Source organism: Hyalella azteca, unplaced genomic scaffold (assembly GCF_000764305.2).
Source record: "Hyalella azteca isolate HAZT.00-mixed unplaced genomic scaffold, Hazt_2.0.2 contig17278, whole genome shotgun sequence".
Lineage (NCBI taxonomy): Eukaryota > Metazoa > Arthropoda > Malacostraca > Amphipoda > Hyalellidae > Hyalella > Hyalella azteca.
The window spans coordinates 99434-118526 of NW_025947067.1; the positions used below are offsets into that span (position 1 = coordinate 99434).

Below are 19093 nucleotides of genomic sequence, written 5' to 3' on the forward strand. Positions count from 1 at the left end.
ATACAATTTTTAAATATTACGTTTCTTAGTTGACTATGAGATGAATCATTGAACATGAAATGAACATTTCGTTTTGACGAAATACCCCGGAATAATATTGAACGGCATTAAATTATCAATGCATACATTCACGACTGGTAGCTATACAATTTTGCATTAAACTCGTAGCATACTTATGTGAAAATCGCTTAATCGTTGCACTCGATGCGTGGTTTTATCCAACAACACCAGTATAATAAAATATCAATAGTCTGCCCTGAAAACTGGACGATGGCTGACCTCTCGCACATTATAGATATTGCTAAATTTTCTCAGACATCTGTTCGTCGAACCCGTTACTCACTAATCCAAACTTTCTGATTTTTTTTCAGTCATTCGGCATGCTTAGATTAATGGCTTCATTCACCGCAAGTACAGGAAGATGTGGATAAGAAAGCACGCCAAATAATTCAGTGCAAAAATTTAAACTATATTACTCAGCAGTCAGTTTTCCGCGCGTCTTATAGTGCCGCTATATCCTATGATCAGTTCCAGCCCTCGCTTGCAGAGGCAAACAAAACAAGTTCTACGTCAAAACTACAAATTTTATAACAGCATAAGTTTTGATTGAACAAATTCATCGTTGACCATAGCATTCAAATTTACTCATTTTATAAAAATGTTCAGCCAATGGAATTCTTAATAACTAGAAATGTACAAATAAAACAGAATTATTGAAAAAAATCTGGATCTTTGAGCCATTGGCGTAAAACATTTCAAGTCAGTCATGGATTTCAAGTCAGAAATGGAGCTGCGCATGTGCAAGTGTCTGGTGGACTTTCAGACCGAAATGCCAGATCAGATAATGAAAATGGAAGTCAATCACGAGTAAGTTTATTTTATAAGATTGGCCATGGTATTAAGATTCATACTACGACGTTGCAAAGTGTATATGCCACTATTTGTAATTTTTTATATAAGATAATCTAAATGCTTTGTATTTTACTAGTGTTTTTATTACTTGAAAATGAATTTTCCAACAATATAGTTGCTCGTATTCCTCGAACAATATAGTATTACTCGTAACAATATAGTATTACTCGCTCAACTTAACCAATCTTAAGTCCTTCAATACTGAATGGATTTACTTGAATTTTGGAATATAAATAGATATTATTAACTTGCTGCGATAGAAATTTTTAAAGATTTTTACATTACTTGTTTTTCAATCAAAACGAAACAAAGGCAATTTTAAAGTAACCTAACCCGTCAAAAGTCCTTCAATACAGAACGGATCAGCTCGAAATTTGGAATATGAGTAGTTATTCGACATTTTGATGGTTCGGTTGCCGAAACATAACATTTTTTCGTTATAATTCAAAAAGAAATCATTTAAAAATACGTAATAATTCCTATCGCAGCGTATTGCTAATATCTATTTCTATTCCAAATTTCAAGCAAATTCGTTCAGTATTGAAAGACTAATAACTGGTTATTAAATGAGCGTGTAGTTAGATTTTGCTTTTGAGTTCGCAGGCGAGTTCGGAGAAATATCAGTGCATATCAGTACGCTGTTGACAAGTGTTTTATACTGAAAAAATTACATGTAAATTTAATCAAAAATATTGATTGAAATAATTAATAACTAAGTGAGAGGAGCCGATTATAGAGAAGCCACATATGGCGATATCTTTGTTTGCAGTCATAATGAACTAAATCTAAAATGATCATGTTAAATATTGTTATTGATATATTCAGTTTGAGTTAATTAAAATTTGCATAATTTCTGATGATGGTTTCATATATTTTCTGACTTTCAAATAATGTAGCAAATTTTTTTCTTACGTCAGTCTTAGGTATCACCTTAATGATCCCACTCTTATAGCTAAATATTTGAAATTCAACTATGTTGCCATTTCCAAGACTCACTCCATTGACTACATAAGTATATTTTGACAAGCGTATTAATGAAAAGTTTCTGAAATAATAGACATATTCATTCCTACGTATAGTTGGAATCCATAAAGTAACTACCGAATCCCTTGCAATTTAGCGTGTAATCCATGGACGAAAATTCGACCTTCATTCCCACAAAGCCGTTACCGGGCGTTGAGTACCAGCAAATTTGTTGTATTCTACTGTAGCAACATCCCGCCTGACTTCTTGAATCAAACCACCTAAGAAACAGTTCATTCTGGTGTTAACTTTGTAATAGCAGTTTTGCTCTTTGTTAGTTCGTCTCCAGCACTAGACCAATAAACTTGTCTCACACCTTCTGTCGTATATTAGCCTCTCCCTAACCTTAGTGTACTTAATTATCTAGGAAGTTCCGACTTTCTGCCTTCGGGAAATCGACACTACCATTGATTGGTCAATATGATGACCTCAACGAAGTTTACGCATCCAAATTAAATCGAACAACCACATGTCATTTTTATTAGTTCACGTGCTGTCATTATATATGACGTGACGTATAATGAATAACGTTTACGTGCTGTTATAAATTGGGAAACTTTTTTTTACAATTTTCAAGGCTGCAACTTCTCCACGCGACAAAATTTCTTCTCTCTTCGAATCACCGACATGTGGAACAGCCTCCCCGATGACATCGTTGGCTCTCTAAGTATGAACGCGTTCAAGAACAGACTAGATAAAGCTATGGAAAAATATATGTTCAGATTTGAAATGCCTAGGACCATATCGAACCCGGTGGAAGTCTAGTAGCGACTTGAAACAATCGTCAGTCATGAAAAAATACGGGCAAATGACACGATATTAGATCTTCTGTGAACATTGGCACGAAAAGGAAAAGAATCGGCGTCAGGCCACATCAGGCCTACACTTCAGCGCCGAGATAAATATGTTATGTTATAAGATTTCTGAAATTCATAACTGATCATTAATTTTTGCATAGTTTTTCTGAAAATTGTCAATTTAGTTGATCAATTTAGTTATGAATTTCAAATCATTTTATACGAGTTTTTGGGATTTAAATTCAGAAATCGCCCCGCTAGATAACTTCAATAACACCACATGACACATGCCTAAGTTCTCAAAATCCTGCCTTTCTCATTTATATATAGTATGCCTATAAATAATTACCATTTTCTGTTCGAAAACTCACCATGAGAGACAAAATTATTCATGAGCCCTGTTTCGTTTTCTGTGTCTTCTGACTGAAGTGAAGTTGGCAAGAGAATATCGACGAAAACGTGAAAAAAAATTAGAAAGACGAGTAAAGAAGGCGCTTAAACATTGAAACAACTTTTTTTCACTTAATTGAATCCCATTATGAATAACACTTTTTGGATATAATTATTAAATATTGGGAGCTCTTGATCATAAATAATTATTTATAGCTTTGTATACTTCCTTGGTACTATCATTGATATTTTACTATTGCTCATTTTTTTTAAGCCTCCCAGCATCCCTTATTACCAACATATCCTTCCCCATCACACAAGCTCTCTAAATATCGCTTTCCACCCTCACTGACCGCATCACCCACATAATTTCGTCTTTCCCTTCCCTGTCATATAGCATAGCAAGCATCTTTGGCGTTGAAAAATTAGCCTGTTTAGGCCTGTAGCAGATTCTTGTACTTGACGTGTATCGCGCCCTCTTTGCCAGCAGCTGCAGTTCAAACTTCTTGCTTAAATTGTTATATTGAGTCCATCTTCACATGACGTGCTCTGCAAAACTGAGCGGCATCAGAAGGCTGAACTTATTTCAGTCTTAATGATAATTCCCCTGAACGTTAGTCGGAAACGTTTGAGCAGTTTAAGGTACTTTAGATTTTAGAAAATGCTCAGATTTCTACCTCGGCGAGAGTAGTCTTAAGTATGATGTATAAAAGTCTTAGATTTCTACCACGGTATGACAGTATGAAAATATTTTATCAAGGAAACGTTCCACTCGATCGGGGTTCCACAACGTTCGGGGGAAACGTTCCACAGCTGTGTTGTGCTTGTGCACCATACAGCTGTGTTGCGCTGGTTCACCATATACAGCTGTATACGTTGTGCTGCGGTGCACCATACAGCTGTGTTGTGCTGCGGTGCACCATACCGCTGTGTTGTGCTGGTGCACCATATATACAGCTGTGTTGTTTTGGTATACCATACCCAGTTAAAATTTAGGGCAGGGAATAGAGCAGGCACTCTACTGAACAGTCACACTTATTGTTACACCTACACCTAGCTGTAGGTGGACCTACAGTCCACCTACAGCTTTGAAGCTACAGCGATGAGAGATATACATTTCGATTTGTAAATAAAAGATCTAGAGATTGGTCATACACTTTTTGGACTTTCGTTATAATTTGGATTATATTCAGAAAAAGGAGGGGGGGGGTGAAAATCGAGAAATTTTCAAAAAATTTACGAAATATGCTCCCCCACCCACAAAAATTAGAATTTCGAGAAAAATAATGAGCAATCGATAGATATTGTTTTTACGCATTGAATGATGTGCGTCTCGGTGTTGTAGCTTGAAAATCCTAGGAGGAGATGGTTTTCTACGGTACCCCGTTTTTGGCCGTTTTCTAAGATTTTCACGTTTTCTTTCATTTTTTCAAAAATTGACACCAAGAAAAAAGTTTTGGATTTCTGTTTTACACATGTGTACCAAGTTTCAAAGTGATCAGTCGATAAATAAAAAAGCTTTTCTGGGACCCAGACGCTCCCCCTAATCGCCTCGTGTATAATTAAGCACATTATATATCCTAGCTTCAGCTGCTTGCCAACAAATGATAATGAGATATGATATTCAACTTGGTTACGGAGTCATAAGAGCAAATTCTGAGCCAAAGTCGCTGCCTTTGGAATGAGTTGCTTCAATGTTCGGAGCTCAAATGCCAACCAAATCTATAATTTTTGAGACACGCGCATGTTATTAGTCAAGATATTTCCATCACATCAACAGACTTTGCTTTCCTCTTGAATGCTGAAAAGTAATTTCAAAACAGTATCAGGTGCATTGCAATGCCGTAGAGGATCGTTGCTCAAATGGCTTGATTTTTATCTCTGCTCCAACTTCCCTTTGCTGTGTGTAGTAGGAAATGTGTGGCAAGAAGAAGAAGAGAGAAAAAAAAATTAAGATAAAGTATAGCGGCTGATCTGGTTAAGTAGTTCTCCAAAATTTGCAGATTCACGTAGGTCGATTATGAACTGAGCCACGACTACTGTAGTACTGAGGAAAACCACCAAGATTTACAGCTCTAGCACATGTGCTTCTGTAGCTGCCACCATAAATATAAAAACCTGTAAGTTAATATGTCCGTACTATGAGGATATATTATTGAAATTAGTTAATCTTACCTTTATACGGATATCGAGTGCACATCTTTATTTCATTGGTCGTTGATCATCGATGATTTCATTAATAAGTGCATGAATTGACCAACGTTTAATCATAACACGAATGTATTATCATGCATGCATGGTTATGTGATATTCATCAGAGTCTCGGGATTTTTATACTGTTCGTGGGATGTTATACGAGTTGAATTGTAAGATTGAACTGTTGAATTGTAAGATTAAAGCTCGTGCGTGCATTAGGATTACAGTTGGTGATTCATATTTGATCTGCGACGTCGAGTGGATCGTCTGACCAATCTCCTGCCAATCATAATTGAGTCTGAATCCAAGCTCCTGTTCCGATCCTGTAAGGGAAATCATCGTGAGGAATAATGGTACTTAACCCTGAGAAATAATGGTAATTTCATCGTGAGTAATAATGGTTATTTCATCCTGAGGAATAATGGTTATACTTGACCGTGAGGAATAATGATCATTTCACCGTGAGTAATAATGGTTACTTAAGGATCTTGTAAATTTTAATTACAATGTAAGCAATGAACTTCGGAAGAATGTTCGGTGTTAATTTGTGTATATAGAAAATACTCCGCTAGAAAATTGAAAAACTATAAGACGGAATACAATACACATTATGTAAGGAAGAAATCTTATAGTGCACCATACAACTGTGTGGTACTGGTGCACCATGGCATACAGCAATTGTTGTACTTGTGCATCATACAGCTGTGTTATACTGGTGCACCATATACAGCTGTGTGGTACAGGCTGGTGCACCATACAGCTGTGTTGTGCTGGTGCACCATACAGCTGTGTTGTGCTGGTGCACCATACAGCTGTGTTGTGCTGGTGCACCATGCAGTTGTGTTGTGCTGGAGCATCATACAGCTGTGTTAATTCTGCTGGTGCACCATACAGCTGTGTTGTGCTGGTGCACCATACAGCTGTGTCAATTCTGCTGGTGCACCATACAGTTGTGTTGTGCTGGTGCACCATACAGCTGTGTTGTGCTGGTGCACCATACAGCTGTGTTGTGCTGGTGCACCATACAGCTGTGTTGTGCTGGTACACCATACAGCTGCTATGTGTTGTGTTGGTACACCATATATACAGCTGTGTTGTTCATACCATATTTACTGCTGTCATGCAGTGGTGCATGCATCTATAACAGGTATCCCTAAATTATTCAGAGAAGAATATTCATGTGTTAGAGGGAATCATGCATCTTCATGCAGTTTTATCCTGATAATGGAAACATAAACTGAGGGTCAATATTTATACATTGATATTGTCAATGATGAATTGTCATTGACCTCCTAGCTCGAGATCCACATCTTAATCCAGAAATTGTTAAAAACTTAATAGAAGATTTATAAAATTTGTGAATGAAAATATTCGAACATCCCATTATGCTTGAAAATTTTGATGAAATTTAAATTAAAGTTATCAATTAATACATGCAAAAATAGTCATTTTTGGTTGAAAATAAATTTTGTACATTAATGGATTTAAAACTTCATAGTAATTGTGATGAAAACTAAGAGAGTTTGACACAGAACAATATTCCTCATGCTGCAGTTTATTGCACACTGCAGGTAAAATACCTAGATGAATAGCTCGGCATGCGAGCTACCATGAAGTACTTGTCGTTGAATCGAGCAGTGCTATCATAAAAACTACATAAAGGACTTCATTGTTGTAAGTAAGCGAGTGCTGCTGGCCATGCTCCATTAGTTTCAAATTTAGAAGGCGAACAGAGCTAGCGTCGGCTGATAATACTCCGAGCCGAGGTGTTTTACTAACTTTTCTGTTAATGTTCTCTTTGGAAGCCACACCTCTCTTCTAAATTGCAGTAGTTAAAATTCATAATTGACCTCGTTTAATCTTGGAAGCTTCACTCTCGTTATAAATGGAAATGTCACAGTAAACGGGGAACATAATTTCCGCATTTACCATTTAATAGCCGCGCGCCGCCCAGACGTCGTTATTGGCTGTTAAGAGTAGCTTTAGGCGCCGCCCAGCGGCCGCCCCAGGCGCGCCACAAGACTCGGCCTCACTGCTCACACTACCGCCTCCGCACTCACAGTCGCGTCCAGTGCCAGTGCTGCTCCAAACAGCGTCTCTCTTTGTTCCTGTTTAACGCCCGTTAATTCATCGATATTTGCGCTGTAAACATTCTTAAACTGCCGAATATTTACACCTTTTAACGTTGTGTGTTTGACTTGCAGCGTAACGCTTGCTGTTGAGTGGATTCCGGTGTATTCCAGTTTGATCTTTGGGAGCTTTTCTTTCATGGTTCTGCTGAATCTAGTGTTAATCAATCGTTGATTTACTTAGCGGGTTATATACATTTTATTCGGGTGGAAGTGGCGTCCATAGTCGCGTAAAATATAACGAAAGAGTGATAGATATTTTTTGGAAGTGAAAAAAACGTGAACTCGAAAATGCTTGGCAACAGACTAAAAAACATTATTTGAGAAAAGAAGACGATCGTGATCGATACGAGTGACGTGGTATTGTGGGACACTAACTAGAGTGGCTTGCTGGAAATTTTATTGACCTGACTTGTACACACTGAGTTGGGTGCTCATCATGGATTCGATGACAAGTGTGCACAGCAGCCAACTGGGGGTGAACTCCACCACCCTAGCCCCCATAAAACTGGAGCATTTAGGAGGGGGCTTATCCGAGTCACTTTATGACTTGGTCCCGAACAGTCACCCCCACCACCACCACAACCTCCTCAACACCCAGAGCTCCAGCCTCGCATCCCTATCTAACCCCGCCGACAGCACCCATCACCCCGGGGCGGGGTTACCGTCCCCCAGGGAGACAGAAGGCGTCATGACAGGTCAAGGGGTGCCGTCAGTGCCCACGGGGCGCCTCACGGTCCTCACGGGCACCTCAAGACAGCACGAGTCTGTACAAGCACCTTCACCTTCCCGGGGTGAGTAATCAATTACTTTTTATTTAACATTAGCGGGTTAGCCCAACGTTATACACGCTAACGCGTTATATATTCCCTGAAATTTTCGATTACTTTCATCTCGAATCCCAGAGGTAATAAAGTTAATGTATGTTAATCGAAGAAAGACTCGTTCAAATCCACATTTTAGGTAGAATGTTTTACTCCCAATAGCCTCTCAGTTCAGAATATGAATAACAAACTTTTGCTTGTTTTAAAGTAAACGTATACACAAATTTAAAAAAAAATCAGATTTAAATTTTTTTGTGCAGTATTCTCCTCCCAGTTTGCATTGCACTCCCCCATTGAGAATAAATTTTCAGGTGCAGGCGGTAACATCATTTTTATTAAACTCCCGATCAACAGCATTTCAACGATTTAAGCAAATTTCAAATGAACACTTGAAGCGCACGATAGTTTTTACGCAGTATGAATCTATTAATAATTGTCAAGAATAAATATAAGAACGTTAAAGACTAACAGTACCGTTGCTGCATATGAAAAACATTTCGGGCCAATTATTACTGGAAATTCCATTAACATTTGTACTTCTTTGGCATATTCATCCTCATGCAGTTTGATCTTTATTCAGTCCGAAATGGGAATCGATTTGGGAACATTAGCGCTCAATTGCTAAATAGCAACGATCATCCGTTTATGTATATAATATATAAGCATTATTTCGTTTTATTTATGAGCTTAATTTGAACGATACAATTTAAATATAAATTTTACCACACTAAAAATTTTTGCTACACTAAAATCAAGCTTCAATTTATTCACGCCAATTATAAACGGTCGTCGCTCATCATTCGCTCACTCTGCCCATATGCATCGATCTCTGCCATGCATGGCGGGACATTGATCGATGTACAGATAGTGAGCGTTCAACGTATTGTATCGAAAGCATATTGCACGTCATATTATGTATTGTAATATATCGATCGTCGATACAACGATACAGTTACCGTTGATCGTATCGTCTGCAGTTATAATGATTGTTATTGTGATACTGAATCTTAATATCTTAGAGGGTCCTGTTGTCATATTTTGAGGTCTTTTGATCTTCAATTTTGATAATTTTACGCTCAATCTAACATTCATGAAAGAGGTACCTGATATCGAACACCAAATTCACAGAAGTTGTAAGAATCAGTTTAGAAGAAAATCTAATAAATTATGTTTTAAATTAAATATTGGCGTGTCTGAACAAAAATATCAGCACACTATATATACGTATATATACTTTATATGCATGCGCAAATTCTTGAACCACTTCTAATCGATTAAATGTTTAGAACAAACACATGGAGTATGGTTTGACAATTAGGTTCTTCATTTGTTTTCCGCAATCATTATCGCCCCATTCCCCATTATTAAAGTTCAATGGAGAGCAGTTTTTTTTCCGGATAATCAATAGCACATAAATTAAGAGAGAGTTCACCACGCTATATATATATATGGTTCCGATGTTTTTCGTATACGGTTTGGGAAATTATTTAATTAGTTATACAGGAAAATTGTGTTGAATAAAATCGAAGACATTCCTGATTAAAAAGAAGGCGGGGGAAATGAAATCATTTGCTGTTACCCATTTTCGGTTGCTTTTTAATATTTTTATACAGCAATATAATTACGTCATGCGCTAGACACACCATATGCAAAATTTTAAGTAAACTCACTAAATGTGGACCTTTGCCTTTGTCTTAATATTAATTTAGTTGATTAAACTTTTCTCAACGTCTTCCGCTTATCATGACCTCGCACACCAACATTCAGATAAGAAAATCTGTGCAGCTGATAAGAGTTATCTTGCATGCTCTCATGATTGACGGATATGCCTGTTATCTGTAGACCATCGTAAACGAGCGATATTTAGCGTTCCTTATCTGCTCCCAGTATCACACTTGTCAAATATTTTTAACACTTTTGTGGAATTGACATAAAGTGACGAGAAAGATTTAACCAAATTCATATTTAAATATTTGCTAATCGGGACCAATCTGTTTTTTCCGAGGAAATACTTTTGATTTGTTGTAGGATATTTTCATTATATATGTATAAAACGTCAAACTTAAACATATACATGTATACGTGGTATTCTATATTAGGTAAACAGTCGTTTATAAAGTCTCGTAAACTTAACTCTCAACTTCCTGAAAAATGTCTGGCTTGGAATACAGAGTCGATTTCTTGTTAAATCATTTTTCCGTAAAATCTTAATATATATGCCTGTTAACGAACCCAATTTCATGTTTCAATGTTAGTAACATTAATCAATATTGTTGTATATGAGCAATATATTTGAGATGTGATGTACTTGAGATTTGATGTGTATGAGATGCGTGATGTATTATATTATATTGTGATGTATTTGAGAAGTTGACAGTTTTGGCACAATAAAGTTTCACATTCAAAAGTTTGACCTCAATGGTATATATACCGTTATCGTCTCATTTACATTTTTTAACATAAAATGGCTTTTATATAGCTTCGATATCATATATATATAGTGGCGGACGTTTAATTAACAATTTTCTAAAATTCATGAAAAATGTTTATAGCATGCATGCGGCAATTTTTTCATGTTCAAACAAGAATGAAATATTTAACAACATATATTATCGCAGTATTCTTGGCAATACAAATTAAATTATATGTATATAGTTTTCAACAAGTTTTCACGTTGATGTTACATATCTGGCGTCTTATCTCTGTTGCATTACGTCTAAAAAAATCAAAGAGAAAAAAAGCCTCCTAATTTATTATATATCATATTTTTATTGTTCATCTTGTGTATAGAGATTATATATAAGAAATTGTTTGTTGAATCGCAATTATATTATTGTTTTTTATATAATTGCGGATGTAACTCATTATTGATACTATTTTAATGATGATTAAGCGCCATCTCGTCTAAAACTTGTAAAACATTTTTATCGTAATCCGACGTTGTAAGAATTAAATTTTTCACGCTAAATAATTTTAAATGAGGTTTTTAATTATGCTATAAAGAATATCATTTCTGTACGTGTACCAGCGAAATCTCACTTTTCGCATCACTAATTTTCTGCTTAAATTTTCATCAATTTGACAGCGTCTAAAATTTTGATTGAAAGCTCAATTAAGGATTTTTCTTCGTTGAATCGCCTCACATATATTACGCACATTTGTTTCTGTATAAAATAAAAAAATTGTGACATATTCTCGATCATTTCCACCGCATCTCCGTAATTTACGGGGCTTTCTCTCAAGATAGTAAACCAAAATTATTAATAAATGAAAAAACCTTAACAATTATTTATTGTAATTCCATAAAATGAATAGGTACTAAATATTATTATAATAGCTCGAAAACACAAGGCAATTGGTATTTGAGATTCGAATTTTACATTAAGTCGAAATTTAATATTGAAGTAGAATTAATGGCATAGCCCGTAAAATTTACTATAAACCTCGTTATCACTTAACGTTGAAAAATAAACTCAGATTCGTGGATTCGGACTAAACTATATGAAGCCCCATTTTCGAGTAGCACAAATATTAGGCATTCCTGCAGCTATATAGTGAGCGTCAATTGGCCGCAAAATCAAAATTAAGCGGTCTAATTAAGCAATTAAATGTAGCGGTCTAATAAGTACACGTAGCGTTCTAAATTAGCAAACGTATATAGCGTTCTAATTAGGAAACGTAGCGTTTTTATAAGTACACGTAACCGATTACTCGTCTACAATTTTTTAGTTTATCCTGAAATGTCCAGTGATTATCCAGTGATTTGTTGACGAAGTTACGAAATCGAAACTATTTTTGATAATATGTATACGACCTATATATATATATATAGCAGCGCTGGACGGTGAACTTCCGCGGCTCGGTACTGCATGTTGCTGGCACTCTGTTGCTGGCACTCTGTTGCTGGCACTCTGTTGCTGGCACTCTGTTGCTAGCACTCTGTTGCTGGCACTCTGTTGCTGGCACTCTGTTGCTGGCACTCTGTTGCTGGCACTCTGTTGCTGGCACTCTGTTGCTGGCACTCTGTTGCTGCTGCCAGAAGGTGCCGTTTATTGCTCGTCATAATGCAAATATATCATTCAATTTTTATTTATATCATATTAAACGTTCATGATAACAGTAAATGGCACATTTTGTAATTTGAATTGATTACATGCACTACAGTGTAGTTATTTCGTCGTTATTTTCAGTATATTAGTTATTAATGGAACCGTTCACATTTATTTTAGGTAATTTTAGCATATTAATTTAATTAATAGTTTATCAGAGTTATGTTTAGCACAGCTTAATTGCATGATCCTGGTACAGGTGCTATATGCCTATGAATGCTTTATTACTACGCCACAGAAGAAGCTTTTGAAATATTAAAAAAAAACCACGCATCATACACGACAGTTTTGACGACAGTTTTTGTATCATAATTTGCACAATATGACACATACATCTTTTTGAGTGCGCACCGACTCTTGTTCTCACAATTAAGCGGCGCTACGCAATGAAGCAAGAATTGGAGCTTCGCAGCCGCGACCTGAACTCTCTTCACTTCTGTTTAATCACTCAAAGAAATGAGTGAGATTTTGTCCTAATGTTGATGCACTTTTTGCTCTTGTGTGGGTCATCGAACATAATCCACTATGGCCGGGCAACTGGGCGTATATAAGTTCCAATTAAGTTTTCTCTCTGTTCCTGCTATATGGGTAAGAGCAGTGACACTATCTGAACAATTTGACCCGTCGTCTGGCGTGTGCAGTGCGTCGTCTGGCGGTGAGCCAAATCACATGTGAATATCTAATATATTTTGTAAAGACTTTCCTAATTAGTCGTAATTATGTAGTCTTTAATAAGTGTTAAAGTTTAGCTTCGGGCGAGAGAAGAAGAGAATGGCGGGAGTGAGAGAGAGAGAGGAGAAAGAGATTCGGGAGAATAGGAGAAAGACGTGAGAAGGAGAGATAGAGGCGAGAGAATGAAAGAAAGGCGGGAGAAGGAGATAGGCATGAAAATGAGTGAGAAAGAGAAGGAGAGAGAGCCTGGAGAAGGCGAGAGAGACGAGAGAGACGGGAGAATGAGCGAGAAAGGAGAGAGAAGGAGAGTGAGGCGAGAGAAGGAGAGAAAGGCGGGAGAAGGAGATAGGCATGAAATGAGTGAGAAAGAGAAGGAGAGAGAGGCAGGAGAAGGCAAGAGAGGAGAGAGATGCAGGAGAAGGCAAGAAAGGAGAAAAAAGCAGAGAGAGTCGGGAGAATGAGAGAGAAGAAGAAGAAAAGAGAGAAGGAGAGATATGCGAGAAAGAGGATTGAGAGGCAAGAAATTGAGTGAGAAAAAGCGAGAGACAGGAGAAACAGAGAGAGGCGGGAGAATTAAGGAGAGAGAGGGAGAGGCGCTAGTTTACACAGCGGCGAATTGGCCGTCGGCCATGTCTGGTGGGGCGGCGGCGGCGACACAAAATGGCGGCTGATGTCGGGAGGCGCTGATGTTATATGGCGGCCTTTGTTGGAACCTGCTTTGCTGCATCCTTCTGATGTTGTGGCCTGCTTTGCTGCAGCCTTCTGATGTTGTGACCTGCTTTGCTTGCAGCCTTCTGATGCTGTCTCTTATACACATCTAGATGTGTATAAGAGACAGGTATTATATTATATTGTGATGTATTTGAGAAGTTGACAGTTTTGGCACAATAAAGTTTCACATTCAAAAGTTTGACCTCAATGGTATATATACCGTTATCGTCTCATTTACATTTTTTAACATAAAATGGCTTTTATATAGCTTCGATATCATATATATATAGTGGCGGACGTTTAATTAACAATTTTCTAAAATTCATGAAAAATGTTTATAGCATGCATGCGGCAATTTNGCTTTGCTGCAGCCTTCTGATGGTGTGACCTGCTTTGCTGCAGCCTTCTGATGGTGTGACCTGCTTTGCTGCAGCCTTCTGATGGTGTGACCTGCATGTTTGCTGTCATGTTTGATGTGCTGCTTCAGATGGTGTCTGCTGATATATGTTATGACCTAATCTGATACCTGCTGATGTAATGACCTATACATACTGACGTTTCTTCTATTTTGTCATTGAGCCATGAATATCTATAAAGTTTGAAACCATCTTGCACATATAAACAAGAAACCACAACTCAATCGTCGGTTAGCAAACCATTAATATGCGCTCCAAGTTTTATTTCGATCGAATGAATAATTTCAGCTCTTCTCTGCGATTCTTGTCTCCACTTGTTTGTGAATGCAGAATTCATTCACAAACAAATTCATGCCAAAATTTATTTTTGAACTTTTGAACGATATTCGAGTTTATTCCCTATCCGTTCTTCACGAATTTAATGTATATATTTGCCGATGAACTGGGACATCCATGGTGTGTATTAATTCTTACTTAGAATTAGTACGCTTTGATACTGAAATTAATTTTCTAACAGTTGTTCACAAAGTATACCTTCACCGTGAAGTAAACTATGATGTGTGTGTGATGCACACGTGCATGTGATGTAGCGTTACCAATGCTACAATGAAGACTTGCCTTGCAAAAAACTCAATAGGCTGCCTGTTTGAAGCATTAAATTGTCATTAGGAAGAGCGGAGCTCGTGAGAAACACAGAGTGTTCCTGACAGGCGCGCTGTCCCTCTCAACTACACTGTCCCTCTCAGCTACACTGTCCCTCTCAACTACACTGTCCCTCTCAGCTACACTGTCCCTCTCAACTACACTGTCCCTCTCAGCTACACTGTCCCTCTCAGCTACACTGTCCCTCTCAGCTACACTGTCCCTCTCAGCTACACTGTCCCTCTCAGCTACACTGTCCCTCTCAGCTACACGGTCCCTCTCAACTACACTGTCCCTCTCAGCTACACGTATGTCCCTCTCAACTACACGGTCCCTCTCAGCTACAATGGCCCTCTCAGGGGACTACAAAATAATAGGGACTTTATATTCAAATAGTGATGCACTCTTTGCCCTCGTCTTGGTCGTCCTGGCCCAGCTTGACCCGACAAAAAGACGCATCAGTGCTACGTAATCTCTCAATTTGGGTTAGCAAGTGTGTCACTATTTGGACGATTAAGCTCATTGATTTCTCTGTGTGTGCCCTCACAGTAACACCTGACGCCGCATCAATCCCACGGCGCGGATTTTTTTGCTGTTCAGATGACGACGCGAGCGACTGTGACGACATTAATTGCACCTATTGAAGTTATACGAGAGAATTGATGCGTTAGAAACGCTCTGTCATTCTGGGGTGTCGCCAGCTATGAAGTTTTTTAAATAATTTGTCAGATATTCCAGTTTAAAACTCGGGTGAAATTTATTGTTGAAACTTATGAAAACCTAATTAGTTCGCACCCGATCATATACATTGACGGGCTAATACGTCGGTTGTTTGTGTTTAATTTCATATACGACCTATATAAGACATATATTAAATTATAAACAAGCATCATGTATGATAAGCAGCGTGGACTAATTCTCTTATATTCGAACGTTTAGTTATGACAAAGCTACTTACTTTGCATGGAAATTGTTAAATTTGTGGTTCAAATAGATAAATTTGTTAACATTCATTCATTCATTTGTTTGAAAATTGTTTTTGAATGGAACGACTGTAAAGTCTTCGTCCTGTTTCATTATTTCCTAAGTTTTACAACCAATAGTATATGGACTATATATAGGCCCTCAATAATAAACCAGGTTTACATTATCGTTTATAAAATCGTCGCCATGGCAATTTAGCCAGCTTCAGATGAAATTGCGCAAAAAAATAATGAAAAAATGTCCGAGTTTAGATCCAATATAATTTTACCTATTATTTTGCTTTCTAATTTGTTTGTTTTTGTTCTACTCCTGAGAGTAGGGTTCCGATCAAAGGTTGACTGCATATAGGATAAATTATTTGAGAATGTTCAGGTTTAATTGAATCACTCTTATAATTAACAACTATTCATACGTAAAATATTATAATCCAATCTATATTGACTTCAATTTGATCAAATTCAAATTTTTATGGTGAATGCCAACTCGTTAGGTGTGTTCACTATAATTATATAATGACACCGGCTTGAGCTGTATAACTATATAGTGAGTGCGATATGCTAATCATGCATTACACGAGCAATATAGGGCACAACTTTTGCTGTACTAGTATACACTTGTGCTGCAGGTGCACTATAGCACAACTTGTGCTGCAGGTGCACTATAGCACAACTTGTGCTGCAGGTGCACTATAGCACAAAAGTGAGCACACATTAGCACTGTACAAGCGTCCGTTTGAGCACAAGTGCTAGAATGTTTTGTTGGCAGCAGTGATCCGTCAAGACGACACCCGCGTGGGAGCGTCAGACCGACATGCGTGCAGTCGTTGTCAGGCGTTCGGTCTTCGGCGTCGCCGAGTCAACAAAACCACAAACGGTCCTTGCCGTCCTCAGGCTCCTACAGGAGCTTTGTTTACCCGCCGCATTTTCTAAACAATTCTTGATGAGTGTTACAAGTTTGGGGCGTGTAGAGTGCTTACAAGTTCGTTAGAGTCGTTACAAGTTTGGGGCGTGTAGAGTGCTTACAAGTTCGTTAGAGTCGTTACAAGTTTGGGGCGTGTAGAGTGCTTACAAGTTCGTTAGAGTCGTTACAAGTTTGGGGCGTGTAGAGTGCTTACAAGTTCGTTAGAGTCGTTACAAGTTTGGGGCGTGTAGAGTGCTTACAAGTTCGTTAGAGTCGTTACAAGTTTGGGGCGTGTAGAGTGCTTACAAGTTCGTTAGAGTCGTTACAAGTTTGGGGCGTGTAGAGTGCTTACAAGTTCGTTAGAGTCGTTACAAGTTTGGGGCGTGTAGAGTGCTTACAAGTTCGTTAGAGTCGTTACAAGTTTGGGGCGTGTAGAGTGCTTACAAGTTCGTTAGAGTCGTTACAAGTTTGGGGCGTGTAGAGTGCTTACAAGTTCGTTAGAGTCGTTACAAGTTTGGGGCGTGTAGAGTGCTTACAAGTTCGTTAGAGTCGTTACAAGTTTGGGGCGTGTAGAGTGCTTACAAGTTCGTTAGAGTCGTTACAAGTTTGGGGCGTGTAGAGTGCTTACAAGTTCGTTAGAGTCGTTACAAGTTTGGGGCGTGTAGAGTGCTTACAAGTTCGTTAGAGTCGTTACAAGTTTGGGGCGTGTAGAGTGCTTACAAGTTCGTTAGAGTCGTTACAAGTTTGGGGCGTGTAGAGTGCTTACAAGTTCGTTAGAGTCGTTACAAGTTTGGGGCGTGTAGAGTGCTTACAAGTTCGTTAGAGTCGTTACAAGTTTGGGGCGTGTAGAGTGCTTACAAGTTCGTTAGAGTCGTTACAAGTTTGGGGCGTGTAGAGTGCTTACAAGTTCGTTAGAGTCGTTACAAGTTTGGGGCGTGTAGAGTGCTTACAAGTTCGTTAGAGTCGTTACAAGTTTGGGGCGTGTAGAGTGCTTACAAGTTCGTTAGAGTCGTTACAAGTTTGGGGCGTGTAGAGTGCTTACAAGTTCGTTAGAGTCGTTACAAGTTTGGGGCGTGTAGAGTGCTTACAAGTTCNAGTGTGATGAAAAACGCAGTGTGATGAAAAACGCAGTGTGATGAAAAACATAGTGTGATGAAAAACGCAGTGTAATGAAAAACGCACTTAAACGCCATTGCATTGAAGATGAATCTCAATATAATATCACTCATCGCACAGCGTAGCACAGGCTTCATATAAATACTCTGTATAAACAGCATAGACCTCACTAACTCTCCCAGTATATATATTTCCCTCACGACCCTCGGACGCTCCACCTGTTCTGCCATTTTTTAGCGCAGCCCTCGCGACGTGAGCTTCCCTCGCGTCAGGAATGCGCGTGCGTGACTAGAGGCGCGCTGGCGACCACGGCAGTTTTTGTATATGCCGTATAGGCACGTATCGTTCATGTGTATATACGGTTACATTTGTATATACTGTATAGGCACGTATATAGTTCCTGTGTATACACAGACTCATTTGTATATACCGTATAGGAATATTATATTAATTTGTATACGAAGTTTCATTTGTACATACCGTATAGGCACGTATCGTTCCTGTGTATATACAGCTTCATTTGTATATACCGTATAGGCACGTATCGTTCCTGTGTATATAATTTTCATTTGTAGATACCGCATAAGATTATTCCATTAATTTGGATACAACGTTTCTTTTGAACATACCGTATAAGCACGTACCGTTCATGTGTAAATACAGTTTCATTTTTATATCCCGTATAAAGAAGTTTCATTAATTTGTGTACGAAGTTTCTTTTGTGTATTAAAGATATTAATCAGCAATAAATTTCAGTCAATATTAATTTCTACTTTCGCATTCCCTGTTATGTTTCCCTATTTTTTTCGTGACTTTTTATTCTTAATTTCACTTTTCGCACGCAATTAATTAATCCCCGACACGTTAAACGAGAGTTATCAAATTGATAACTTCCACTCATTCACTCATTGAATTTCATTTATTATTGATAAAAAGTCTTAATTTCAAGCGTGACTTTAACAAAACATTTGAAATGCCGAGAAAAATGCCGCCTGAAATGAAGCTCAGGAAATGGAGGAACGTCGCCATTATTTTATGCTGTTCGTATTTTTTTAGAGCTTCTTCTTCTACTCGAGTTACTTCCCTCAACTGCTTCTGTGTGTCTCGGGTGACCCTCACTCCCACGCACCCCTCACCTCTCCTCATGCTCCCCTCACTCATGCTCCCCTCACTCATGCTCCCCTCACTCATGCTCCCCTCACTCATGCTTCCCTCACTCATGCTTCCCTCACTCATGCTTCCCTCACTCATGCTTCCCTCACTCATGCTCCC

The 19093-nt window shown here is 38.2% G+C and overlaps 1 protein-coding gene across 1 annotated transcript in view; it reads left to right on the top strand.

The window, feature by feature from the left end:
- Positions 1 to 7365: 7365 nt before the first annotated feature.
- LOC108671774 (pituitary homeobox x) overlaps positions 7366 to 19093 on the top strand; it is a gene marked incomplete in the record, with an annotated part of 24796 nt that continues 13068 nt past the window's right edge. The window contains 1 exon segment of the mRNA XM_018159349.2: positions 7366 to 8241. Within this exon segment, the coding sequence (XP_018014838.1) occupies positions 7887 to 8241 (355 nt within the window).